Source organism: Desmodus rotundus, chromosome X (assembly GCF_022682495.2).
Source record: "Desmodus rotundus isolate HL8 chromosome X, HLdesRot8A.1, whole genome shotgun sequence".
Taxonomy (NCBI): Eukaryota; Metazoa; Chordata; class Mammalia; order Chiroptera; family Phyllostomidae; genus Desmodus; species Desmodus rotundus.
Genome location: NC_071400.1, coordinates 56,287,060 through 56,314,190, shown reverse-complemented (window position 1 = coordinate 56,314,190; position 27,131 = coordinate 56,287,060). Strand labels below are relative to the sequence as shown.

Genomic DNA, 27,131 nt, shown 5'->3' with positions numbered 1-27,131 from the left:
GACATCCTATATTTTAATACATACACAAGCATTTCAGTACATAGTCATGCTTGCAGCACTTAACAACAATTAATTCAGTGATAGATGGCTTAAAGAACAGTGGTCCCATAAGATTATAACGGACCTGAAAAATTCCTATTGCCTAATGACCTCGTAGCCATTGTAACATCATAGTGCAACACATTACTCATGTGTTTGTGATGATGTTGGCTTAAGCAAACCTACTACACTGCTAATCCTATAAAAGTATAGTAATACAATTCTGTGCTCTATATAATACTTGATAATGACAATAAACAGTTATGTTACTGGCTTATGTATTATTTTTTATAATTATTTTGTTTTTTAAATATTTTATTTATTTATTTTATAGAGAGAGGAAGGAAGGGAGAAAGAGAGGGAGAGAAACATCAATCAATGTGTGGTTGCCTCTCATGAACACCCATTGGGAACCTGGCCCACAACCCAGACTTGTGCCCTGACTGTGAATTGAACTGGCAACTCTTTGGTTCACAGGCTGGTACTCAATCCACTGAGCCACACCAGTCAGGGCTATTTTTATAATTATTTTAGAGTGTACTCTTTCTACTTATAAAGAAAAAGTTTACTGTAAAACAGTATGCTGTGTTCTTCCCACAGCAACTTCATACATAAAGCATCCCTGGATTGCAACATTTCTCCTAGTGCTTGATTTAATCTTGTATTTTTTTCCTCATCATTGTCCTTAAGCAGTAAAACAACGAGGAAATCACCTAATGATGCATTTGCCTGTCATTAAGTGAAATATGACTATTCTGTGTCCACTTCCATTAGCAAGAAACAAGATTTATTAAAAATTATAAATCTTTATATCTAGTTAAAGGTGAGATCATATGGTATTTTTCCCTCACTGCCTGGCTTATTTCATTTAGCATAATGCTCTCCAGTTCCATCCATGCCATTGCAAAAGGTATAGGATTATAATCAACAAAAGAAAAAAAACAAACAAAATATAACCAGAGACATTGAAATTAAGAACAATGTAACAATAGCCAGAGGGGACTAGGGAGGGGATAGTGGGGAGAGGGGTCTACAGGAACTACTATAAACGACACAAGGACAAAATCAAGGGGGAGGGTAGAGGTGAGGGAGGGAGGTGGGATTGGCTGGGGTGGGGTGGAGGGATGGGAAGAAAATGCAGAAAATTGTAACTGAATAAAATTAAAAAAATTAAAATAAAACATTAAAAAATCTTTATATCTAATGTTTAAAGGCCCCATGAGATAATTCTGATAAATATGAGTTATTTTATCCCATGCAGTTTGGAGGGTCTGCTGCTTTCCTCTGCCCATCCACTTAAATTTTGAATGAACACATCTTCTGCTCATTAAAATGTTTATGTTTGTGTTCTTTGATTTTGCTAAATAAATAAAAAAATATATAGCTGCTTCAGAATAAGACAAATTCTATTTTCCATTCAGGACAAGGCCCTGGTTGTGCAGCATCCTGCCTGGTACCTTTTCCAGAAGATGGCAGATATTTCAGGGACACAGTAAAGCATTCTTTGGGCCCAAAATCAAAGCCTTAGTAATATTTTCAAAGACAACATATACATTTTAAAATCTCACATTTCCAGTATGGCAACGTGCTTTATTACACAGCTTTTACTAGAGGTGTTCTTGTTGTTCCAGTATATGCTAGAATCCTGACTACACTTAAGACTTGGAAACTTGCAATAAACATAAGTACATGTAGTACATTGCCTGAGGTTTGTTAGCTACTAATCAAACACCCCCAGACTCCAACCATAGATTTAGGATCCAAACTGGAGTGAAGAAGTGTCCTAAGAGAAAGAACATGCTTCTATTTTGCCAAATTAACTTATTAATTTGAGTTGTTTTTTGGCAGAGACTATATGGTTTTCTATGTACACTATCATGTCATCCACAAATAGTGCCAGCTTTACTTCATCCTTTCCAATTGGATGCCTTTCATTATTTTTCTTGCCTGATCCCTGTAGCTAGAAATTCAAGAACTTTGTTGACTAAGAGTTGAGAGCAGGCACCATTGTTTTGTTTCTGATCTTAAGGGAAAAGCTTTCAATTTTTCCCATTGAGTATGATGTTGGCAGTATGTTTCTCACATATGGCCTTTATTATGTTGAGGTATTCTTCCTCTACTCCCACTTTGCTGTGTTCTTATTATAAATGAGTGCTGTACCTTATCAAATGCTTTTTCAGCATCTATTGATATGTGATTTTCATCTTTCATTTTGTTTATGTAGTCCATTATGCTTATTGATTTGCAAATATTGTACCATCCTTGCATCCTTGAGATGAATCCCACTTGATCATGGTATATGATATTTAAAATGTATTACAAGATCTGTATTGACAATATTTTGTTGAGGATTTTAGTATCTACATTTTTTGGAGATATTGTCTTGTAATTTTCTTTCTTTGTTGTGTCTGGTTTTGGAATTAAGATAATATTGGCCTCATAAAAAGAGTTTGAGAGTCTTTCCTCCTCTTGAATTTTTTGGAATAGTTTGAGAAGGATAGGTGCTAATTGTTCTTTGACTGTTTGGCAAACTTTGCCCATGAAACCATCTGGCCCAGGGCTTTTGTATGCTGGAAGTTTTATGATTACTGCTTGAATTTTGCTAGTTGTTATTGGTCTGTTCACACTTTCTGCTTCTTGATTCACTTTTGGAAGATTGTATGTTTCTAGAAATTTATCTATTTTGCCTAAGTTTACAAAAAAATTGGTATATAGTTGTTCACAGTAATTTCTTACAATCCTTTGTATTTTGGTAATATCAATTGTTACTTCCCCTCTTTCATTTCTGATTTTGTTTATTTGGGTCCTATCTCTTTTTTTACAACTTGAATCTGGTTAAAAGTTTGTCAATTTTGTTTATCTTTTCAAAGAATCAGCTCCTGGATTCATTGATCCTTTGAATTGTATGTTTTAGTCTCTGTGTCATTTAATTTTGCTTTGATCTTGATTATTTCCTTCCTTCTACTGGCTCTGGGCTTTGTTTCTTGTTGATCCTCTAGTTCTTTTAGATGTAGGGTTAGTTTATTTATTTGAGATTTTTGTGTCTTCTGTAGGTAGGCCTGTATTGCTACAAACTTCCCTGTCAGGACTGCCTTTGCTGTGACCCACAGGTTTTGGGATGATTTGTGCTTATTTTCATTTTTTCCACATACTTTTTGATCTCTTCCTTGATTTCATTGTTAAATAATTCATTATTTAACGACATGTGATTCAGACTCCATTCCATGTATTTGAATATTTTTGAGTTTTTTACTTGTGGTTAGTTTCTAGTTTCGAGTCCTTGTTATGTGAGAAGATGGTTGATGTGATTTCAATTTTCTTGATTTTTTTTTAATTTGCTTGATTTTGTAGAGGCTTGTTTTGTGTTCCTACTGTGTGGTCTATCTTTGAAAATCATCCATGTGCATTGGAAAAGAATGTATAATTTGCTTCTTTGCCATGAAATGCTCTGTAAATAAAAGTTAAGTCCATTGGATCTAGAGTGTCATTCAATGATACTATATCCTTGTTGATTTTTTGTTTGCATGATCTATGCATTGTTGACAGTGGAATGTTAAAATCCCCTACAAAATTGTATTGCTGTCAATCTCATTCTTAAAGTCTTCCAAGATTTTTCTGTCATATTTATGTGTTCCTATGCTGGGTGCATATATTTTATAAGGGTTATATCCTCTTGTTGGACTATTCCCTTAAGTACTATGTAGTGACCTTCTTTGTCTCATGTTATGGCCTTTGTTCTGAAGTCTACTTTGTCTGATATAAATATTGCTATGCCAGATTTTTTTTTATGTTTATGTGCTTAGAATATTTTTTCCAGCCCTTCAAGTCCATTTCAGTCTGTGTAGGTCTTTTGTTCTGTGGTGAATCTCTTGTAGACAGCATATATGTAGGTCTTGTTTTCTTATACATTCAGCTAACCCGTGTCTATTGATTGGAGCCTTTAATTCATTTACACTTAAGGTTATTACTGGTAGGTATTTATTAATTGACATTTTTCTCCCTTTGGTACCTGTGCCCACCCCCCCCTCCACTTTCTTCATCTTCTTAAAGCAGTCCCTTTAACATATCTTGTAATGCTGGTTTGGCAGAGGTGTACTCTCTTAGCTGTTTTGGTTTTTGTTTTGTTTTTGTCTGGGAAGCTCTTTATTTCACCTTCTCTTTTAAAAGAGAGCCTTGCTGGCTATGGTAGTCTTGGTTGCAGGTCTTTGCTTTTTATTTCTTAGAATATGTCATGCCATTCCCTTCTGGTAGTGTTTCTGTTAACAAATCAGCTGATAGCCTTATCTGAGTATCCTTGTATGTTACCAGTTGTTTCTCCCTTCCTGCCTTTAAGATTCTGTCTTTGCCTTAAAATTTTGCCATTTTAATTATGATATGTTTTGAGCCATCATTAATAAATAAAAAACAAGTGCTGGTGAGGATGCAGAGAAAAGGGAACTCTAGTGCACTCTTTGTGGGAATGAAGACTGGTACTGCCACTGTGGAAAAAAAATATGGAATTTCCTCAAAAAATAAAAATGGAACTACCTTTTGACCCAACAATTCCATCACTGGGAATATACTCTAGGAACCCCAAAACACCAATTCAAGAGAACTTATGTACCCCCGTGTTCATAGCAGTGCTATTTACAATAGCCTAGTGTTGGAAACAGCCTAAATGACCATCAGTAGATGAATGGATTAAAAAACTGTGGTACATTTACACAATGGAATACTATACAGCAAAAAAAGAAGGGACTCCTACCTTTTGTGATAGCATGGTTGGAGCTGGAGACTATTATGCTAAGTGAAATAAGCCATTCAGTGAAAGACAAATACTATAGATCTCACTTACAAGAGGTATCTAATGAACAAAGTAAATCAACAAGCTAAAAGAACCAGAGACATGAAAACATGGAACTAATGGTGGAACGAAGGCAAAGGGAACAGTTAAACAACATATATGAATGACTCATGGACATGGACAATGCTGTAGGGATTGACTGTGGGAGCAGAGGGTGGACTAGACAGAGGAGAGCAATGGGGGAAAATTGGTACAACTGTAATAGAATAAATGAGAATAATAAAAAAAATTAAAAAAAGAAAAAGAACATGCTTCTGCCAAATAAGAAGTGTGGTGAGAGTGGAGAGATGACCTACAATGTCTAGTCACTTTCTTGAACCCAGAGGTAGTGACAAGGGGAAAATTGTAATAACTTTTCCTTCCAGTACTCCAATTCAGCTCAATTTAGTGATCCCCAGGTCCCCATGAGTGGATGCTAACCCGCGACATCCTCTGTACAGAGGCAGATATGTGCCATGTGCTAATTGTAGAATAAAGGCTATGGTCATCCCTGTTCTGCATGAGAGTTACCTATTCTGAAGAATCAGCCTCTATCCATTCAGTTTCTGTTTGTTTTGTGGGCAAACAGCAGACCCTCACCAATATCTGATTTAAGATATATTGTGAGAAAAGTATTAAGCAAAACAAAATAGCAAAATGCTCATAGATGGATAATTCACAAATTGTAGTGAGTATTAGCTAGAATCTAGTCATCTGTTATGATAAGCACAACATGTACAAACATTGTGCTTCTTTACATCTCTGTGTGCCCAAGGCACTTTTTTGAGATTAAAATAAAAGGCAATCTATGGAGATTACATATCAAAATATCTGGTACTAAAAGTAGAATACCTAATTGCAATTTAGAAAACAACATGCACATTTCTAAATAGTTACAGACTTGCCTGGAGCATTTTTTTGGAATTTTTAAATAAATTTTAATTTTTATTAAACAAAGTGAATAGTTTTAGTTTTTGAAAACTCCCATAATATCTTTAATGAAAACAAAAATAAAAACAAAATTCAGAGTGGTATTTCATACACACATGCACACACACACATATGTACCAATATACATATAAATATATATAAACATGGAATAGTGTGTCTCTGAAATTATACAAAGATATAAGCATGCACCTATAATTAGATATTTTGGGGAGGATAAACATGTACATGGGTTTGTTAACACTTGTTAGTTATTTAATTGAATTTATTGGGTGACATTGGTTAATAAAATTATATAGGTTTCAGGAATACAATTCTATTACCACCCTAAGTTATGTCTCCTTCCGTCCCCACTTATACCCCCTTTACCTACTTGCCTGGGGCATTTTTTAAAAAATCACATCAGCCCTGGCTGGTGTGGCTCAGTGATTGCGTTCTGGCCTGTAAACCAAAGGGTCACTGGTTCAATTCCCAGTCAGGGCACATGCTTGGGTTGCAGGCCAAGTACCAAGTAGGGGACATATAACAGGCAACCACACACTGATGTTTCTCTCCCTCTCTTTCTCCTTCCCTTACCCTCTCTCTAAAAATAAATAAAAAATATTTTTGTTTTTATAAGTGCTAAGGAATTTCTTAATAACGTCTCTCATAATACAGCCAAATGGGAAACAAAATTGTGTGAATATGAAGACCAATGTTATTGCATTAACCCAATATGTTATCCTATTTACTTTCTTATCTTTAATGAATAAATTTGAATGTCCTCTCATTCTGTAATTGCTGGATAGTTAGAGTATGACAGTGCATGAATTTTATTTAGCTACAAGCTGCAGTCTTAACAGCCCAAACTTGATCATTTTGTGGGGGATTTCAATGAAAGGCAATGACAAACAAATTGTTTAAATTAAAATACTCTATCAAAGTTATTTTGTACCTGGTTTCATCCTAATCCATCCACTGTTTCTATAGTTCTGACAGGCTGACCTCTTCTGCTGTGTATGCCATATTGATGTCATTACTGAAGAGTCATTCCCCAGCATTTCTGCTGATAACAAAGTGCATGGAAATGCAAGGAAACCTTTGGGAGGTAACAACTTGTTCAGCATGATGAAGGAGAACTGTGGCTAAAAACTAGGAGCAATTACAGTAAAGAGGAGTATCTGCTGTCACAACAAATGCATTCACTATATCATGTCAACTTAAAAAGTGTCAGCTGATAGCAGAATTAAAATTTATTGTATATTTTTCATTTTCAAACTTTAAACATAAAAATGGGCTTGAATTCAACTTGGCTACTATATTTTGAAAGTATGACTACAAGAAAAACAGAAATAGAATCATAGATATGGACATCATTTGGTGGGTTATCTGTTGGGAAGGGGAAAGTGAAGGGGAAGAATAGGGGAAAATGTTCAGGGATTAAGAAGTACAAATTGATAGGTACAGAATAGACAGGCGGATGTTAAGAACAGAATAGGAAATGGAGAAGCCAAATAATTTATATGCACAAACCATGGACATGAACTAAGGAAGGGGATTTGCCAGAGGGAATGGGGGGTACCGGTTGGAGGGAGCAAAGGGGGGAAAATTGAGACAACTGTAATAACATAATCAATAAAATGTATGTAAAAAAGAAGAAAAAGAAAGTATGATATGCATCACAGGTACAAGGAACACATCTCAAAGCTGCCAGAATGTTTGGATTTTCTGCTACCATGGAATTTATCTAATTTTGCAATTATCAAATAACAACCTAGCCTGTGAGATGGTCTGCCAATAATAATAGAAACAAACAAAGAAACAAAATTAAGTGAAATTTAAAACCAAAATCAAGAACCTGGATTAAAAGAAAACTGGTTTTTTTTTTTCAGGTAATTAGTAATTTTCAGACAAACTTACAAAGTAGAGGGGAAGAGCTCAAAGATCACTATTTTTCTGTAAATGTTAACATCCTTGAGGTGCAACTCTGTTACTAGCATCTAATCTAAAAGTCCACATACCCCCGGTAACATGCTTTCAATTAAGTGCATATTTCTAAGAGTACCAGGATAATCTGAGGCAGAAAAAGAGAGATCAGATTTAATAAAATTGTGAAAATCGGAGCTACTTACAATGATGTAACCATAAACAACTCATTAGAATGTTTTTATCTCAAAGCAAATTGTTCATGTGTTTTTTTAAAGATTTTATTTATTTATTTTTAGAGAGGGGAAAAGAGGGAGAAAGAGAAGGAGAGAAACATCAATGTGTGGTTGCCACTTGCATCGCCCCCTACTGGGGACCTGACCCTCAACCCAGGCATGTGCCCTGACTGGGAATCAAACTGGTGACCCTTTGCCTCCCAGGCCAGCACTTAATGCCCTGAGCCACACCAGCCAGGGCTAATAGAAGTTTTTTTTTTTTAATTCATTTTTTATTTTTATTTTTTCTCTTGTTCAAATACAGTTGTCCCACCTTTTCACCACTGCTCTCCCCTGTCTCACAGTCAATCACCACTCCGTTGTCTGTACCCATGAGTCAGAAGACAGTTGCAAAGGGTAGGAGCTCCTTCTTCCTTTCTGCCACACATAGTATTCCATTGTGTAAATGAACCACAATTGTTTGATCCACTCATTTATTGACAGGCATTTAGGCTCTTTCCAGCACTTGGGTATTGTAAGTAATGCTGCTATGAACTTATGGGGTGTATAGGTTCTTTTGAATTAGTGTTTCAGGATTATTAGGGTTTAATGCCAGCAGTGAGATAATTGGAACAAAAGGCAGTTCCATCTTTAGTTTTTTGAGGAAATTCTATGCTGTTTTCCACAGTGACTGCACTGGTCTGCATTCCCTGGTAGTGGCATAAGAACAGACACATAGATCAATGGAACAGAATAGGGAGACCAGAACTAAACCCATGTAACTATGGTCAGCTAATATTTGACAAAGGGGACAGGAACATAAAATGGAGTAAAAGTAGCCTCTTCAATAAATGGTGTTTGGAGATGTGGACAAGTACATGTAAAAAAATGAAACTAGACCACCAACTTACACTATACACAAAATAAGCTCAAGTTGGATAAAAGATTTAAATATAAGATGTGACACCATAAAAGTCCTAGTGGAGAACATAGTCAGGAAAATTTAAGATATCCCATGCAGCAAAATTTTCACTGATATATCCCTTAGGGCAAGGGGTATAAAGGAAAGAATAAACAAATCAGACTACACTAAATTAAAAAGCTTCACAGCTAAATAAAACATCAACAAAATGAAAAGGGAACCAACCATATGGGAAAACATATTTGCCAATGATACCTGAGACAAGGGTTTGGTCTCCAAAATATATAAAGAACTCACATGACTCCACGCCAGGAAGACAAACAATCCAATTAAAAAAAAAATGGGCAAAGGACCTCAACAGACACTTCTCCAAGGAGGACATGCAGAGGGCTCATAGACTTATGAACAGATGCTCAGCATCACTACCCATTAGGGAGATGCAAATTAAAACAACCATGAGCCCTGGCTGGTGTGGTTCAGTGGTTGAGTGCCAGCCTGAGAATCAAAGTGTCGCTGGTTTGATTCTCATGCTTGGGTTGTGGTCCAGGTCCCCAGTAGGGGGCAAATGAAAGGCAATCACACATTGATATTTATCTCCCCCTTTTCCTCCCTCCCTTCCCCTCTTTAAAAAATAAATAAATACAATTTTTAGGAAAGAAAAAAACCACAATGACATGCCACTTCACACCAGTCAGAATGGCCATTGTTAACAAATCCACAAACAACAAGTACTGGAGAGGTTGTGGAGAAAGCTAATAGCTTTTCATTGGAATATGTCTATATAAATGTAGCAACTGGGTTCTGAGAAAGTGTCTAAATATAATGTCAGCTCAAACCACTGGTGTGGTCTGGTTCCTTGGATGCATCATTTAATGCAGCAATGAATTTGTATTCTTTTCTCCTATTCATCCTGCCACAAGTAGAATGATTCCGCAATTCTGTAGCAAAGACCACAGGCCCATGCTTAACTTTAAGGTTTTCTGCAAGGTTCAAATGAGACACAACACTTTGACATAAGGCTTGGCACAGAGAAAGGGCAGCTCTCAGCTCTCCTCCTAAATTTGTGAAGGTATGAAGGTCCCATTATATGATGAGATAAATTAACTGTATTATTTATTTGGTACTATGTTAAGTCACTTGAAAAGAAAATGATTTGGGCAGCCCATCAATAAGTTAGACATAGAATTACTATATGACTCAACAATTCCACTTCTAGGTGGAAGAATTTAAAATAATTGAAGAATTCATTTCAAAAGAACTGAAACATGTGTTCCAAAAAAATTCTTGTTCACAAATGCTCATAGTAGCACTGTTTTCAATAGTCAATATGTAGAAACAACTAAAATGTCAATCAAGTAACTTATGGATAAACAAAGGGTAGTGCATTTGTCCAACAGAATATTTTTTAATCATAAAAAGGAATGCAGTATTGATGCATGCTATGTTCTTCAACATAGAAGAACTAACAAAACATTATGGTGAGTGAAAGTGCCAGAAGAAAGGTCACATGTTGTATGATTTCATTTATATAAACTAGGCAAATCCATAGAGACAGTAAGTAGATTAGTGGATGTCAGGGGCTGAGGGAATAGGGAAATTGGGAGTAACTCCTTAATATTTGTGGGATTTTCTTTTCTGTTGATGTACCTATTGTGGAACTGGTGATGGATGCACAGCCTTGTAAAAGTATTAAATGTCACAGAAATGTACACTTCAAAATGGTTAATTTTATGTTATGTGAATTTTCTCACAATAAAAAAAGAAGTATTATTTCAATCCACACATCTTTGAAAAGAATGTTTGTCCTCAGAAAGCCAGAGTTCACCAAACATGGCTGTCACTGTTGCTTCCACTACTACACACACATTCTCTCTTGGTCTTTAGCTTTTCAACCTTTTCACTAGTCCTCGAACCCTATAAGGAGGTTTCATTTGCAAATGTTTATAGCATCATGACCACTTCTTGCTTCTTGGACACAGTTAAGGGGAATACATCATCATCTTGCCTTACTTTATATCATCCATTTAAACCTTTCCTTTGAATAATAAAGCTTCATTGAGGAAGGCATGACTGGTCTAACGGTGGCATGCCATGAAAATCTTCTGACTTACCAATTGGGACTATTCAAGGGTGGCAGCACTTACACAAAGTCGCCACATACATTCTAAAATCCCAGGTGATGTGGGCCAACAGATTGGATGACACTTCTTCAGGTAAATATGGAAAACAATAACTTAAGAAGTTAAAAAGCAGATTGAATTTATATAATCATAGAGAGGAAGTCCATATGCAAAGTCCACTTTTACATTGTTGATTAGTGCTTTAAAATTTTCCATTAAAAACTAATGTTACATATGTCAGAATCAATAACCTCTTTTTGTTTGTTTGTTTCATTCACCAGTACAAAGCTCCTGTCATTGGAATATTAAATGCAGAAAGCAGAAATAGCAGACATTGGAATTTAAATGTGCATTTTACATTTGCATTGAGGCCCATGAGTCAAGTATGAGAGGGACTGTTTGCATCCTGTATATTAAATGTACTACATGCCCTTGGGAGACAATTGTGTTTGTTCTTTTTTTTTAAAAAAAAGACAAAGGACATGTATGAATGACCCAGAGACATGGACAACAGTGTGGGAATTTACTGTGGGAGTAGGGGGACTGGGATGGGCAGAGGAGGGCAAAGGGAAAAATTGGGACAACTCTAATAGAATAACAATAAAAATGATTTAATAAAAATGCTATGAATTAGTTTATTTTCATGGTTTTTGACATCTGCTGAAATGTGGGTCCATCGTAGGGCTGTGTGGTGCCTCATATCTGCCTCCCTCTTGAAGTCCTGTTTACCATCAGAGAAGCTAAAAGTGTGTTAGAAAGGCATGTTCCCAGTAACAGTGAAAGATATTTGGAGCCCAAGCTGATGGCACCAAATACACTGATTTGTCCCTTGGTTCATCCTGTTCTGGCTTCAGAGAAATAAGACAGTTGCTAATGAAATTGTTGTCATTGTGTGTAGTTTCTGTACCTTGTACACTCTTGTGTCAGAGATCTTATTCCTGGTCTTGTTTCTGTTCTAAAGGCTCATCAGGTTCTTTTTTTCTCTGGACATGGAATCTAGATTTCAGTTGTGAAACAAAATTTGGACTCTTAATCCTGGAATCCTAACTTCCTTAACAAGTTGCTCTCTGGAATCAGTCCCAGGGTAAGGGTTGTTTGCAAATGTTGTGATGAGGGTATATAATTGGGAGGAAGTATAGTTGGTGTGATACCATCTATCCTCACTGCTTTGACTCTTCTCTAGAGGGTGATCTTTCTTTTGGCTTGCTTCTATGTGCTCCTCACATTATGATTTTTTTTCTGGACTTGGTGCCTAGCTCTTTGATTCTGAAACCAAATCTGGACTTTAGACTCTTCAATGTTCATTTCTAAAGCAAGATTTTGCTTGATAGCATATTCTGGGTAAGGTTTTTGGTTGAATATTTTGATAAGGATTTTTAATTGACCTTTTGTAAATTTGGTACAGCTTCAGCTATGATTCATTGTGATTGGAGAGTTGTTTGAGCTATGTTGGAAGACAGAAGTCTCAACCTTCAATTGGGAGACAGAAGCTTAGTGCTGAGGCTGGTTTTATTTATTTATTTTTTATTTTTCCCCCATTTTATGGATATATAGATATGTAACATTTATTCATTTATTTTTGTTTATTTTTCCTCCCTCCCCCACCTCTACTCTCCCCCTTGATTTTGACTTTGTGTCCTTTATAGTAGTTCCTGTAAACCCCTTTCCCCACTATCCCCTCCCCACTCCCCTCTGCTATTGTTACATTGTTCTTAACTTCAATGTCTCTGGTTATATTCTATTTGCTTTTTTCTTCTGTTGATTATGTTCCAGTTAAAGGTGAGATCATATGGTATTTATCCCTCACCACCTGGCTTATTTCACTTAGCATAATGCTCTCCAGTTCCATCCATGCTGTTGCAAAGGGTATAAGCTCTTTCTTTCTCTCTGCTGCATAGAATTCCATTGTGTAAATGTACCATAGTTTTTGGATCCACTCATTTGCTGATGGCCACTGTGGAAAACAGTATGGAATTTCCTCAGAAAACTAAAAATGGAACTGCCCTTTGACCCAGCAATTCCACTGCTGGGATTATACCCTAAGAACCCTGAAACACCAATCCAAAAGAACCTATGCACCCCAATGTTCATAGCAGCATGATTTACAATATCCAAGTACTGGAATCAACCTGAGGCTGGTTTTATATCAATTGTGTTTGTTCTTGATAATGCACCAAATTTGTAATGATTCAATTTTTATATATTATCAAAACTGTAGTGAGTCCTCCCTCTCAGGAGGATGTCCATGTCTTTCTTCCCCCACAGGTGTGCATCTCCTAAACTCTAAGTGTCCCCATAAGACTTGCAACCAGTGGAGCAATGGGTAGCAGCAGCTTGTCTCAGGCTAACCCCTTGAACTTGTCTGCCCCTTTTCTCTGACTTTCCAGTGAGCCAAAGCAGCCTTCTTAGGCTCTTTCTTGTTGCTTCATCTGTCCTAAGCCCTTCCTTGTTTCACTGTACCTAGCTTTAATAAATGTCCTCTCAAAAGAGTAAGCAGTTTAAAGTGGAGAAGTAAAGGACATGTAACATTGAAGATGTGTTCAATTTTAAAATTGTACAGAATGGTAGGGGTTCTAGTGTGATAAACAACTGTAGATGTGAATGGAATAGGTGAGCATTGAGAATTTTTCCTGAGCTTTTCTTTGCAGGTTCCTCACAAAATATTTAGTGATATGGAATTCCATTTTTGTTAACTATCTTGAAATATCAGTGCATGAGCATTCTTTAAAACATTCTGATTTCAGTCTTATAACTTAGCAGACTTCACTGTAAAAAGAACTTGGTCAGGGCTTTAAAAAAATACAGTCCTTCTGTGTTCCTAATTTGAGGTTACAGGCACACCTAGAAGGACCTCACATGTATGATAGTCCTCTGCCACAGAGAAAACACACAAGCATCATTGACATCACACACTACACTGACACTTTCATGATTCGTAAAAGATAAAAAAGGATACTTGGCCTTTTCAAATGAAGAATCCAGTCTCATTGGGCATTTTGCAAACACATGTTTTGTTTTGTTTTTTTCCAATCTTAATTTAGTGGTTAGTACTGTAAATGTTTGTAATGCAGAATGGAAGTAGGGCATAAGCTTGCCAAATGCTTTTTGCCTGAAGTTTCATGTAAGCTGCAAGATGCTGGGTACTGATTCTCAGCTGTATTCTGAACTGGTGCACATGGTAAAGGTGAATGAAGTGGCATTTATATTTTAATTAATTAATGAGTGTGGGCTCTAAGCCTCACACTGTAGTCACTAAAGGAAAGTTCCACCTCACTCAAGACAATACTTAGCCCAAAAGAGGGAAAGACAATTTCAATTGCTTACTGATGACCTGTATCGTGTATGTCAAGAAGAAAGAAGATGGAGAAAGTGAAAGCTGTTTTCAAGTGCTCAGCATCTCCTTACTGTAGTTTTAATGAAAGTGTAAGCTGATGCAACCTGTTCCAGAATGTTATGCCTATCTTTGTTTCTTTCTCTTTCACCAAAGACCAGGCATGAAGTAGAGAGTAGGCTTGTGGATGGCAAAACCATTCCAGTTCCTTTTGCTTCCCCCTTAGGTCCCAAACCAAGCCCTAAGCTGTTCCTACCTGGTAGACTTCAGTGGCAGTGCAGTGAGTGGTCAAGGTCTTCACAGGTTCAAGGTCATCTTCATCACTGCTCAGCTTCAGGTCATCCTCAAGCATCCTACAAAAAAAGCAGAGTGTTTTTCACATTAGAAAGTATATTTTCTAAATCATCGTTAGATACATCTTGAAATGAGGATAAAATATTGTAGCTACAGTCCGACAGCTGCAATTGTGTTAAAGGTGCAGAGGGAACCAAGGTTCTTTCAGCTAATTAGATATTTGAACTTTTATATTTATGTCGTACTCTGCATAAGTCTTCCCTCTACCTTCCTCTAAATGAAGTGGGAAAAAGGACTATTTCTGAATCTCCAGATATTACTGGAGTTATACATATTTTACTACTGAAAGTGTAATACATGTACCAATCAGTCACTGTGGAGGTGGGGCATGACATTGCATCTCTACAGAAAAAGATGTTCCAAGTCTCCCATGAAAAAGTAAGGTATGATAACAGCCCCTAGCTCCAGAGATTGGTGTCAAAGCCTGCTGGGATTCTCTAGATGACAGGCAAAAGGCTCAGTTACACTGAGGCAACTTAGTGTCCACAAAATAGCTGGGAGAAAAATGGCTACTCACTAACTTTTTGATATATGACTGATTTCTTTCTGTAAAATTTGATCCAAGAGATGTAAGCTCATGATATGGATAAGAACTCTTTCTCCCTAAGGCAAGGTACCTGAAAAATATGACTGGACTAAATTTTGGTGATGAAGTAGTACCTTCAAAATTGCTTATTGAGCACACAAAGCCTTTTGTTTCTACAGGAATACTTAATTCCAATGTGACCTGCTCTTTGTAAAAATTTGAGCTACAGAGGGAAGAATATTTATTATCTTAAAATTTTGGTTACACAGCCTTCAAAGAGCAATTAGTGTTAATATTTTTATTTCACAAATACAACTTTAGACCTTGTCCACAGGCTTCAAGTGGGGACTCTTTCTTTCTGGTCATAAGGTTCTTTATTTTCCTTGTGTGTGTGTGTGTGTGTGTGTGTGTGTGTTAATACAGGTAGACAATGACTATGTGCTAATTTATACCAAGTTTTTAGCAAAATAAATGATAAACAATTCCTATCACTTAGAGAATCCATTTCTGTGCCAGAGAAAGTGCTACTTATCTGACCAGCACCAGTCATTTGGATCATATGAAGGAGATGCTGTTTTAGCCACATTTTCTAAATGGAAACACCAAGGCTTAGAGAGGATGAAGAACTTGTTCATGATCACAGAGCTAGGAAATCATGGAGACCATACCACCTTCAGCTGGAACTTGAGAGTATATAATGTTTTTCTAGAGGGTATAAATTATAAAGGATGGTGTATTAAATAAATAAAATCAACAACAAAAACAAAAAACCCACAAAACAAAAAAAAGTATTGAATATTGGGATTCAATTCAATATATTTGGATTGAATGGTTGGCTAATCATAAATTTTAATATCTTGGGTAAGTCATTTACTATCTATGAGCCTCATCTGTGCCTCTCATCTGTTAAATAAGATGGTAAAAAAACTCTTGCTTGTGAAATGTTTTATGAAAACACAAAATTAATTCAGAGTATCATTGTTAATTTGGACATATATCATTGCAGGTAGAAACAATGTACATCATTAATATTACTAACAAGTAATCACAAGCAAAGTCTTCAATGTGAGGCCATGGTGACTTGGAACAGTCTCATGGAGTCTTAAAGCTGGATCCAGAAATGGGCTCATGGTCTTCAAGCTACTCTTGTAGAATTAGCAAATCCAGAATCAGAATGTGAAGAGCTGAACTCAGCTGCTATTTTACTTTTCAACAAACCCTATATGATTTTCTTTTTACTCTTTAAAATTTTTTATTGTTCAATTACATTTGTCTTCATTTTCTCCCCACTGCTCCACCCCACCCCAGCCAAACCTTCCTCCCTTCCACACCTCCAACCTCACCTTGATTTTGTCCAGGTGTCCTTTATAGTAGTTCCTGAAATCCCTTCTACCCCTATCCCCTCCCCACTCCCCTCTGGCTATTGTTAGATTGCTCTTAACTTCAATGTCTCTGGTTATATTTTGTTTCCTTTTTTCTTCTGTTGATTAGGTTCCAGTTAAAGGTGAGATCATATGGTATTTGTCCTTCACTGCCTAGCTTATTTCACTTAGCATAATGCTCTCCAGTTCCATCCATGCTGTTGCAATGGGTGTAAGCTCATTCTTTCTCTCTGATGTATAGAATTCCACTGTGTAAATGTACCATAGTTTTTTGATACACTCATTTGCTGATGGGCACTTAGGTTGCTTACAGTACTTGGCTACTGTAAATTGCGCTGCTATGAACACTGGGGTGCATAGGTTCTTTTGGATTGGTGTTTCAGGGTTACTAGGGTATAATCCCAGCAGCGGAATTACTGGGTCAGAGGGCAGTTGCATTTTTAGTTTTCTGAGGAAATTCATACTGTTCTCAACAGTGGCATCACCAGTCTACATTCCCACCAACAATGTACTAGGGTTCCCTTTTCTCCACATCCTCTCCAACATTTGCTTGTAGATATGTTTATGTTGGCTATTCTGACAGGTGTGAGATGGTACCTCATTGTGGTTTTTGTTTTTTAAATTTTTTATTAGTATTCAATTACAGTTGTGTAACTTTTCTCCCCATCCCTCCACCCCACCCCAGCCAAAACCCATCCCTCCCCCACCTCCACCCTCCCCCTTGATTTGGGCCATGTGTGCTTTAAAGTAGTTCCTGTAATCCCCTCTCCTCACTGTCCCCTCCACACTCCCCTCTGCCCATTGTTAGATTGTTCTTAACTTCAATGTCTCCGATTATATTTTGTTTGTTTTTTTCTTCTATTTATTATGTTCCAGATAAAGGTGAGATCATATGGTATTTGTCCCTCACCGTCTGGCTTATTTCACTTAACATAATGCTCTCCAGTTCCATCCAAGCTGTTGCAAAGGGTATAAGCTCCTTCTTTCTGCTGCATAGAATTCCAATGTGTAAATATACCATAGTTTTTGGGTCCACTCGTTTGCTGATGGGCACTTAGGTTGCTTGCAGTACTTGGCTATTGTAAATTGTGCTGCTATGAATATTGGGGTGCAAAGGTTCTTTTGGATGGGTGTTTCAGGGTTCTTAGGGTATAATCCCAGCATCGGAATTGCTGGGTCAAAGGGAAGTTTCATTTTTAGTTTTCTGAGGAAATTCCATACTGTTCCCCACAGTGGCCTCACCAGTCTGCATTTCCACCAACAGTGCACTAGGGCTCCCTTTTCTCCGCATGCTCTCCAATATTTGTTTGTTGATTTGTTTATGTTGGCCACTCTGGCTGCTGTGAGATGGTACCTCACTGTGGTTTTAATTTGCATCTCTCTGATGGCTAGTGATGCTGAGCATCTTTTCATATGTCTCTAGGCCCTCTGTATGTCTTCCTTGGAGAAGTGTCTGTTCAAGTCCTTTGCCCATTTTTTAATTGGGGTGTTTGTCTTCCTGGAGTGCAGTTGAATGAGTTCTTTACATATTTTGGAAATCAGGCCCGTGTCTGAGGTATTATTAGCAAATATGTTTTCCCATTCTGTTGGTTGTCTTTGAAATTTGGTGCTATTTTCTTTAGCCATGCAGAAGCTTTTGATTTTGATGAGGTCCCATTTGTTTATTCTTTCCTTTATGTCCCTTGCTTTAGGGGACATGTCTGTGAGGATGTTGCTGCGTGGAATGTCTGAGATTTTCCTGCCAATGTTTCCCTCAAGGACTTTTATGGTGTTACAACATATACTTAAGTCTTTTGTCCACCTTGAGTTTACTTTCGTGTATGGTGGAAGTTGGTGATCGAGTTTCATTTTTTTTGCACGTAGCTGTCCAGATCTCCCAACACCATCTGTTGAAGAGGCTGTTTTTGCTCCATTTTATGCTCCTGCCTCCTTTGTCAAATATTAATTGACCGTAAAGACTTGAGTTTATTTCTGGGCTCTCTGTTGTGTTCCATTGGTCTATGTGCTTGTTTTTATGCCAGTACCAGGTTGTTTTGATTACAGTGGCCTTTTAATACAGTTTGATATCAGGTATTGTGATCCCTCCTGCTTTGTTCTTCTTTCTCAAAATTGCTGAAGCTATTCGGGGTCATTTATGGTTCCATATAAATTTCTGAAATGTTTGTTCTATATCTGTGAAATATGTCATGGGTACTCTAAAAGGGATTGCATTGAATCTATAAATTGCTTTGGGTAGTTGTCCATTTTGATGATGTTAATTCTTCCAATCCATGAGCATGGTACATGCTTCCATGTGTTTTTGTCTTCCTTAATTTCTTTCTTCAATGTTGTGTCATTTTCTGAGTACAGGTCTTTTACCTCCTTGGTTAGGTTTATTCCTAGGTACTTGATGTTTCTTGTTGCTATATCAAATGGGATTTTTGTCCTGATTTCTGGTTCTGTAGTTTTGTTGTTGGTGTACAGGAATGACTTTGATTTCTGAGTATTGACTTTGTATAGAGCTGTTTTGCAAAATTCATTCATTAGGTCAAGTAGTTTTTTGGTGGAGTCTATACAATTTTCCATGTACACTATCATGTGACAGTTTCATTTCCCCCTTTCCAATTTGGATGCCTTTTATTTATTTTTCTAGTCTGATTGCTGCGGCTAGGACTTCCAATAGTATGTTGAATAGGAGTGGTGAGAAAGGGCATCCTTGTCTTGTTCCTGATCTTAGTGTGAAAGCTCTAAGTTTTTGTCCATTGAGTATGATGTTGGCTATAGGTCTCTCATATATAGCCTTTATTATGTTGAGGAATGCTCCTTCTATTCCCACTTTGCTGAGTGTTTTTTATCGGAAATGGGTGCTGTATCATATCAAATGCTTTTTATGCATTTATTGATATGCCTATGTGATTTTTGTCTTTGCTGTTGTTGCTGTGATTTATTATGTTTATTGATTTGTGAATAGTGTACCATCCTTGCATCCCTGGGATGAATCCCCCTTGGTCATGGTGTATGATCTTTTTATGTATTGCTGGAAGCAGTTTGCCAATATTTTGTTGAGAATTTTAGCGTCTATGGTCATCAGCCATATTGGCCTGAAGTTTTCTTTCTTTGTTGTGTCTTTATCTGGTTTGGGGATTAGGATGATGCTAGCTTCATAAAAAGAGTTTGGGAGTCTTCCATCATTTTGGATTTTTTCGAATAGTCTGTGAAGGATAGGGGTTAGCTTTTCCTGAAATGCTTTGTAGAATTCTCCTGTGAAACCATCTGGTCCAGGGCTTTTGTGTGTTGGGAGTTTTTTGATGACTGCTTCAATTTTGTCTGCTGTTATTGGCCCTTTAAGGTTTTCTGCTTCTTCTTCATTCAGTTTTGGAAGATTATATTTTTCTAGAAATGTGTCCATTTCACCTAGGTATTCAAATTTCTTGGCATACAGTTTTTCATAGTAATTTCTTACAATCCTTTGTATTTCTGTGGTATCCGTTGTAATCTCTCCTCTTTCATTACGAATTGTGTTTATTTGGATCCTCTCTCTTTTATTCTTGATGAGCCACCTTAAAGGCTTGTCGATTTTGTTTATCTTTTCAAAGAACCAGCTCCTGGATTCATTGATCCTTAGAATTGTGCTTTTAGTCTCTATGTCATTTAACTCTGCTCTGATCTTGGTTATTTCCTTCCTTCTGCTTGCTCTGGGCTGTCTTTGTTGTTGTTCCTCGAGTTCTTGTAGGTATAGGGTTACGTTGTGTGTTTGAAATGTTTCTATCTTTTTAAGGTAGGTCTGTATTGCTATGAACTTCCCTCTCAGGACTGCCTTTGCTGTGTCCCATAGGTTTTGGGTTTTTGTGAGTTCATTTTCATTTGTTTCCACAATTTTTTTGATTTCTTCCCTAATCTCGTTCTTGACCCATTCATTGTTTAATAGCATGCTATTCAGTCTCCATGATTTTAAGTGTTTCGGGTTGTTTTTTTTTTTTTTTTTTTCCCTTTCAGGTTGGTTTCTAATTTCAGGCCCTTGTGGTCAGAGTAAGTGCTTGATATGATTTCAATTTTCTTGAATTTGTTGAGGCTTGCTTTGTGTCTTCTTATGTGGTCTATCTTTGAAAATGTTCCATGGACACTTGAGAAGAATTTGTATTTTGCTTCTTTGGGATTAAACGCTCTATATATATCAGTTAGGTCCATTTCCTCAAGGGTATTGTTAAGTGACACAATATCCTTGTTGATATTTTGTTTAGAAGACCTGTCCATTTTTGACAGTGGGGTGTTAAAGTCCCCTAGTATAACTGTGTTGCTGTCAATATCTTTTTTGAAGTCCTCCAAGAATTTATTTATGTATTTGGGTGCTCCTATGTTGAGTGCATATATATTTACAATGTTTATGTCTTCCTGGTGGATTCTTCCTTTGAGTATTATGAAGTGACCTTCTGGGTCTCTCTTTATGGCCCTTCTTTGGAAGTCTATTTTGTCTGATATGAGTATTGCTACCCCTGCTTTTTTTTTTTTTTTTTCCTGTCCGTTTGCTTGGGAAATTTGTTTCCAGCCCTTCACTTTCAGTATGTGTAGGTCTTCTGTCCTGAGAAGGGTCTCTTTCTCGTTGGCAGCGTATGTGTGGGTCATGTTTTCTTATCCATTCAGCTACTCTGTGATTTTTGATTGGAGCATTCAATCCATTTACGTTTAAGGTTATTATCGATAAGTAGTTATGCATTGCCATTTTTTCCTACCTGTGTTCCTCTCTCTTTCTTTTCCTTCCTTTCCTTAAAGCAGTCCCTTTAGCTTCTCTTGCAGAGCTGGTTTGGTAGAAGTGTATTCTTTTAGACTTCTTTGTTTGGGAAACTCTTTATTTGGCCTTCTATCTTGATTGAGAGCCTTGCTGGGTAAGGTAGTCTTGGTTGCAGGCCTCTGGTTCTCATTACTTGGAATATTTGTTGCCATTCTCTTCTGGCTTGGAGTATTTCCATTGAGAAGTCAGTTGCTAACCTTATTGGGGCTCCCTTGTATGTTACTTCCTTTTTCTCCCTTGCTGCCTTTAAGATCCTCTCTTTGTCTTTGAATTTTGCCATTAAATTATGATGTGTCTTGCATTGGGCCTCTTTGGGTTCCTCTTGCTTGGGACTCTCTGTGTTTCCTGGATTTGTGTGAATTTTTCTCTCATCAGATTCGGGAAATTTTCCATCATTACTTTTTCAAAAAGGTTTTCTATCCCTTGCTCTTCTTCTTCTCCTTCTGGTATTCCTATTATATGGTTATTGTTACGTTTCATGTTGTCCTGCATTTCCCTTATTGCCTCTTCATTCTTTCTGAGCCTCTTTTCCTTTTCATGCTCTTTCTGGGTGTTTTTTTCTACTTTGTCCTCCAGCTCACTGATCCGATCCTCTGCTTCATCAAATCTGCTTTTTATTCCTTCTACTGTGTTCTTCAATTCAGAAATTGTATTCTTCATTTCCTCTTCGCTCTTGTTGATAGTTTCTATTTCCTTTTTCATGTTGATACAGTTTGCAGTGAGTTCATTGTAGTTTCCTTGTAGTTTCTGGTAGTTCTCTTTGAGCTCAGAGAGCTCAGTGAGCTTCCTGATGACCATTGCTTTGAACTCACTATCTGATAGTTGACTTGCCTCTTTTTCAGTTAGCATCCTTTCTGAGGCTTCCTCCTTTCCTTTCATTTGGGGATTGTTTCTTTGTCTTCCCATTGTTTGTGAAACTCTTCTTGCTAGCCTGTGCTTCTTAGATTGATCTATTCTGACTCCCTGGGTTTATTGTATGAACTTCTATCATAGAATTCCAATGGGATTCAGAGGTGCTGTCTCCTTAATCTCCTGTACTCACTGGTCTTGAGCTGATGTTTATGGGTGTAACACGGTCTAACTCTGGTCCTTTTAGCACTTCAGGTTTTATTGTCTCACCTGTGGCAGAAAGAGAAAGGGGTGGGGAAAGAAGGGAAGGAGGGAAAAAGGGAATAGAAAAGTAAAGGAAGGAAGGGAGAAAGAATAAAGGAAGATCGAAGGCTAGATAAGAAGGAATTTTAACAAAAGTTAAAACAAAATAATAAATAAAAGAAGGCAGGAAGAAGGAATAGAAAAGGGAAAGGATGGAAGAAAGAAGGAATAAAAAAAGAAAGAAGGACAGAAAGGAAGAAGGACTTCAGGGGGAAAGGAGGAAAGAAAAACAAAAAAGTCTTCTGCTGGCTTTAAACCGGTCAGGTTAGTTCTGCTGGTCTTCCTGTCTGTGGAAAGGGAGGGGGTGGTTGGAGGGATTGGTTTTACTTTTCTCCCTTCCTAAGCCACACTCTTCACTCTTTGCAGCCTTCAGTCCAATTCCTCCGGGTCCTTCTGCTCCCCAATATGCTTTTAATTTACCAGTTGTGCTGTTCTTGAGTTGCACCAATTAGGGGCAACTCACACTCCCCCTTCTTGCTCTTTACTTTCTTAGATGCTAGGGGCTCTAGGTGCTACTATGGGGTAATTCAGCCCCCTACTGGGTCGAGTCTTTTGGGGGAATGCAGTCTCTCCTAGCCCTGCAGCTCCCCTCTGCTGGGTGTTCTGCCTTAGTCCTAGAGAGCCAGTAGGCACTGCAGGGCTCTATGTGCAGGGGCTATGTAGGAGTTGTTCAGAACTGGTACTTTTAGGTGTGGTACCTGCCAGGCAGCCAGGTGTTTGATCAGCTGATCTGCGGCTTTGGGTCTGGGTCGGACAGGGCCTGTCTTTCCACTGCTTTCGGCCTAAGTCACCACCAGGCCTGCTGGTCCAGCCGCTTTGGGACTGAGTTGTGTAGAGCAGGCCGGGCTGCAGCTTTGGGACTGAGTCGCAGGTGGCCAGTCTTTCTGCTGCTTTGCGCCTGAGTCGTGCGTGCACCTGGTTGGTCTGCTGCCTTGGGCCTGTGAGTGGGGCAGCTAGCCTCTGCTCCTGGTATTCACCCACCCACCGGAGGTTTCAGGTTTGGGTGCCCTTCTGGTGTCTCAGGTGTGGGCGGCCAGCTGGGGTTTCAGTTGTGGGCCCCCAGTCCGCTGATCTTGGTGCGGGCAACTGGGCTTCAGGTGAGCGCTGGGGCTGCTTATCCTGAGTTCACAGTTCAGGGGCTGAGTGGGCGGGGCGCCAGAGGCTGCGGCTCCTGAGGTGAATTCTCTAATTAGCCCCTGATTGCCTCTATTTTCTTTTTCTTTTTGAGAAATTCTTCCTGTTCAAGCCCCCCTGGTCCAAGCAAGCACCTGGCTGCTCACACAGCTCAGCCTGGCTCTCTCCCAAGAATCCTGCAGCAGACCCTGTGCCTGGGCTGGGTCTTCAGCCGCCCTGGTTCCCGTGCAGGTCCCAGGGACCTTATTGTCCTTAAGCACTCTTCTTACAGTCAGATCTTTCAATGTCCTCTGTCTTTGGTCTCCAATCTTCATATATGCTGGAATGCCATTGGCTGTTCGCTCTGCTCCTCAGATCAGCTAGGTGTTTCACTGGTGTTGAGGGGAAGTGGACTCTGCTTCCACCTATCTCACCGCCATCTTCTCCTCCCTCCCCAAGCATATATGATTTTAATATGGAAATTAAAGGCCCTCAGCTGTACAGTTCTGAAAATAGAAAGCCAATCCACATAGTGATTGACGTTAAACATCCTGGTGTAACAAGCTTGGTATACATTTGTTTGTTAGTAAAGGACAACTTGATGTGTGTATTGAAGTTCCAGTGAGCTCAAGTCAAGAGAGTAACTAGAAAGGCAAACTACCATTAGTTATCTCTAGAGGTGTTAGGCATTGATTTCATTCCACTCTTTCCCTGACCTATTAAGTTTTACTATTGAATATATATGTACTTGTTTTTGTTCCCATCCATAGCTAATGCTGAACATTACTCTAGGGAAAGTGTAAGATTATAAATGATTTGGGATTTAATTATTATAGCAGCACTATTCAAACCCATTGTAGTTAAGGTAGTCTCAGCATAAAAATGGTAATTTCTTTTAATGAGGTTATAATTCCATAGACAAATTCATAACATACCAGATATCCCAAAATATGAAAAAAACCCACACCCATATAAACGTAGGTGCATGTGTGTAATCTTAAAAAAAAAAAAAAAAACCCAGCAACAACAATTATTCTTCCACTTTTAAATAAGATGAAAACAGAACAATGTAGATATCTTGAGTGACTTCAGATATTTATTCAGGATATAATAGTTTACAATGTCTGTCTTTGTGTGAAAACTCTCTGTTTTTATTTTTACTATCACTTATAATTTATATAGAACTGAAAAGTAAAATAGTTCAGAAAACTGTGTCAACAAAACCAAGTACTTGCCCTGAAGAGGTGATTCTATAAAAGCTCACATTAAAAAAATGGGGAAGATGAGATAGAATGAACAAAAAGAAGACTAGAGGTATTGGAAAAGGGAGAGTTGTTCCCAGGGTCTTGTCTATTTCTTTATCTCTGATCCTTAAGCTGAATCTGGTGGCCTCAGAAGGCTCTTTCCACTGGGACATGCTAGAGCACTATGGATGATAGGCCCTGTGTGACTTTTAACCATAAGCCTTGCCACTTCACATAGTGGAATGCTTAGTTGGCTTTGAAGAGAAAAAAAAAATAGAGGGCTTGAAACATTAGTACAGAAGTTTTATGGAAATGAAGCATTCTGTTGACGCAATGTGAGTTTAAGAGCAAAGGCTTGAGAGCCAGACAGACCTGAGTTTGAATACAGGACTTTCTAATAGGCATGCTTTTTCTATTTTTTAAATGTTTATTTACTTATTTTTAGAGAGAGGGGAAGGGAGGGAGAGAGGGAGAGAAACATCAATTGCCTCTCATGTGCCCCCTACTGGGGACCTGGCCTACAACCCAGGCATGCACCCTGACTGTGAATTGAACCAGCGGCCCTTTGGTTCACAAGGCCATGCTCAACCCATTGAGCCACACCAGCCAGGGCTAGGTATGCTTTCTTGAACTAGATAATAAAACTCTTTGAATCTCAATTTTCTCACATGTTAAAATGGACAACAGTAACTATTTGGGGGGAATTTTTTAAAGGATTATAAAAAGAAAGTTAATATAAATTGCTTAGGAGTAAATATAGGTAGTTGTTTACTTCTTGGTTATTATTGCTATTATTGGTATTATCATTACCTGAGAAATGGTGCTATAGAGGTTGGAACAATAATTTTTAAAAAGCTGTGGTAGTGACCCAAAGACTAGCAGAGGTATCAAGTAACAAATATCATTGGAAGCCCCTGACCAGATTAACAGAGGTTCTGAAATCATTCAGGAGTTTTGAAAGTGTCAGGGCTTGAACTTATTCTTCTAGTAAGGTCTAAACCCATCATGACTGTTTTGACTTTTCTGAGATCCTGTTAGAGTACTTAAGATACCCTGAAGTTTTGAAAGTTTCTTGTGAAAGGAAACACACAGACAATTCCAAATGAGAGTTTAAAAAAATAAGAATGTCCTGATGCCCTGCCACTTATAAATGTGGAGTTACCTGAAGATACAGAGAAATAGGCCAAGGGTGGCTCCTACTGGAAGTTGTGCTTACCTTGAGCACCTTGTCTTTTTCTGGCCAGCTACTCTTAGGAGGCAGTTGCAATACATAGCTGTCTGTAACCTTTGTTTGTAAGACCAGGTTTCGGAGGCTGTTAATTCAGAACCCTTGTTCAAAAGCAACTTTCAGGACCATGAATATGTAGATTGCAAGTGCTTTTTTGTGATTTACAACGTGGTGGCCTTCTGAGAAAATAGGTCATCAGGTGTACCACTCGATACTGGCTGGATTCCAGTTTCCAGGTATCTATAAAAATAGCTTCAGTATAGGTGACTGATACTCAGATCAACCCTGGATCTTATCATTGGAAGTGCCTGTGTTATCTGTTTCACCTTGTCACTCAGTAGCTACAACACCCCCAACATATGGTCATAAGCCATTGTTTGATGGACAGTACATTTCTATTGTTCAGTAACATCAATTGTTAGAAAGTTCTACCAGTTAGGAATTTGCCTGTCCTTTCTTGTACCTTCCATGTGGAAGCCTATGCCTTGTTTTTTATAATACACTCTCTGAAGATAGACTTGGAATTCTGTTGGAGATATAGACAGTGCTGCTATCTCCATTGTGCAGAGGAGGCTGTTTCACACAGGTTTTAGGCTCTAAATAAATATTAAGAGCCATAACTTCTGTCTTAATTATTTTGGGATCTTCAGGAGACTAGTTTAAACAACCATTTTCTTCATGATAATCAGAGTAAGTTTTTATTATCGCTTCTCGGCCTTTTGGCTAAGATCAAGTGCAGAGTAAGTTTTTATGACTCCAGATGAATAACAAGCCTGAGCTGGGCTAAGCATTTTAGTCTGTGGAATTCCTCTAAGCTTCTGCCTTCTCATCAGGCAGTGGCTTACATGTGGGCCCTCTTCTGGAATAGTAACTTAGCCCTCTTCTGGAATAGTAACTTAGCCCTCTTCTGAAATAGTAACTTTGACTCCTTAAAGAGTATTTCATCTTCATAAAGTAGGCTGGGAGGAATAAAATGTGACAGGTTTATAATTACTCAAGGAATTATATATTTTCTTACCTAGTGCTTTGTATTCTTGGCAAAATTGAATCATTTGTTGGTAA

At 38.0% G+C, this 27,131-nt stretch overlaps 1 protein-coding gene across 1 annotated transcript in view; it reads right to left on the bottom strand.

Moving 5' to 3' along the window:
* Positions 1 to 11,894: 11,894 nt before the first annotated feature.
* Positions 11,895 to 27,131, bottom strand: part of LOC128779917 (double homeobox protein A) — a 33,634-nt gene continuing 18,397 nt past the window's right edge. The window contains 5 exon segments of the mRNA XM_071220260.1: positions 11,895 to 11,977; positions 11,980 to 12,193; positions 12,196 to 12,376; positions 14,067 to 14,137; positions 14,559 to 14,655. Coding sequence (XP_071076361.1) covers positions 11,895 to 11,977; positions 11,980 to 12,193; positions 12,196 to 12,376; positions 14,067 to 14,137; positions 14,559 to 14,655 — 646 coding nt within the window.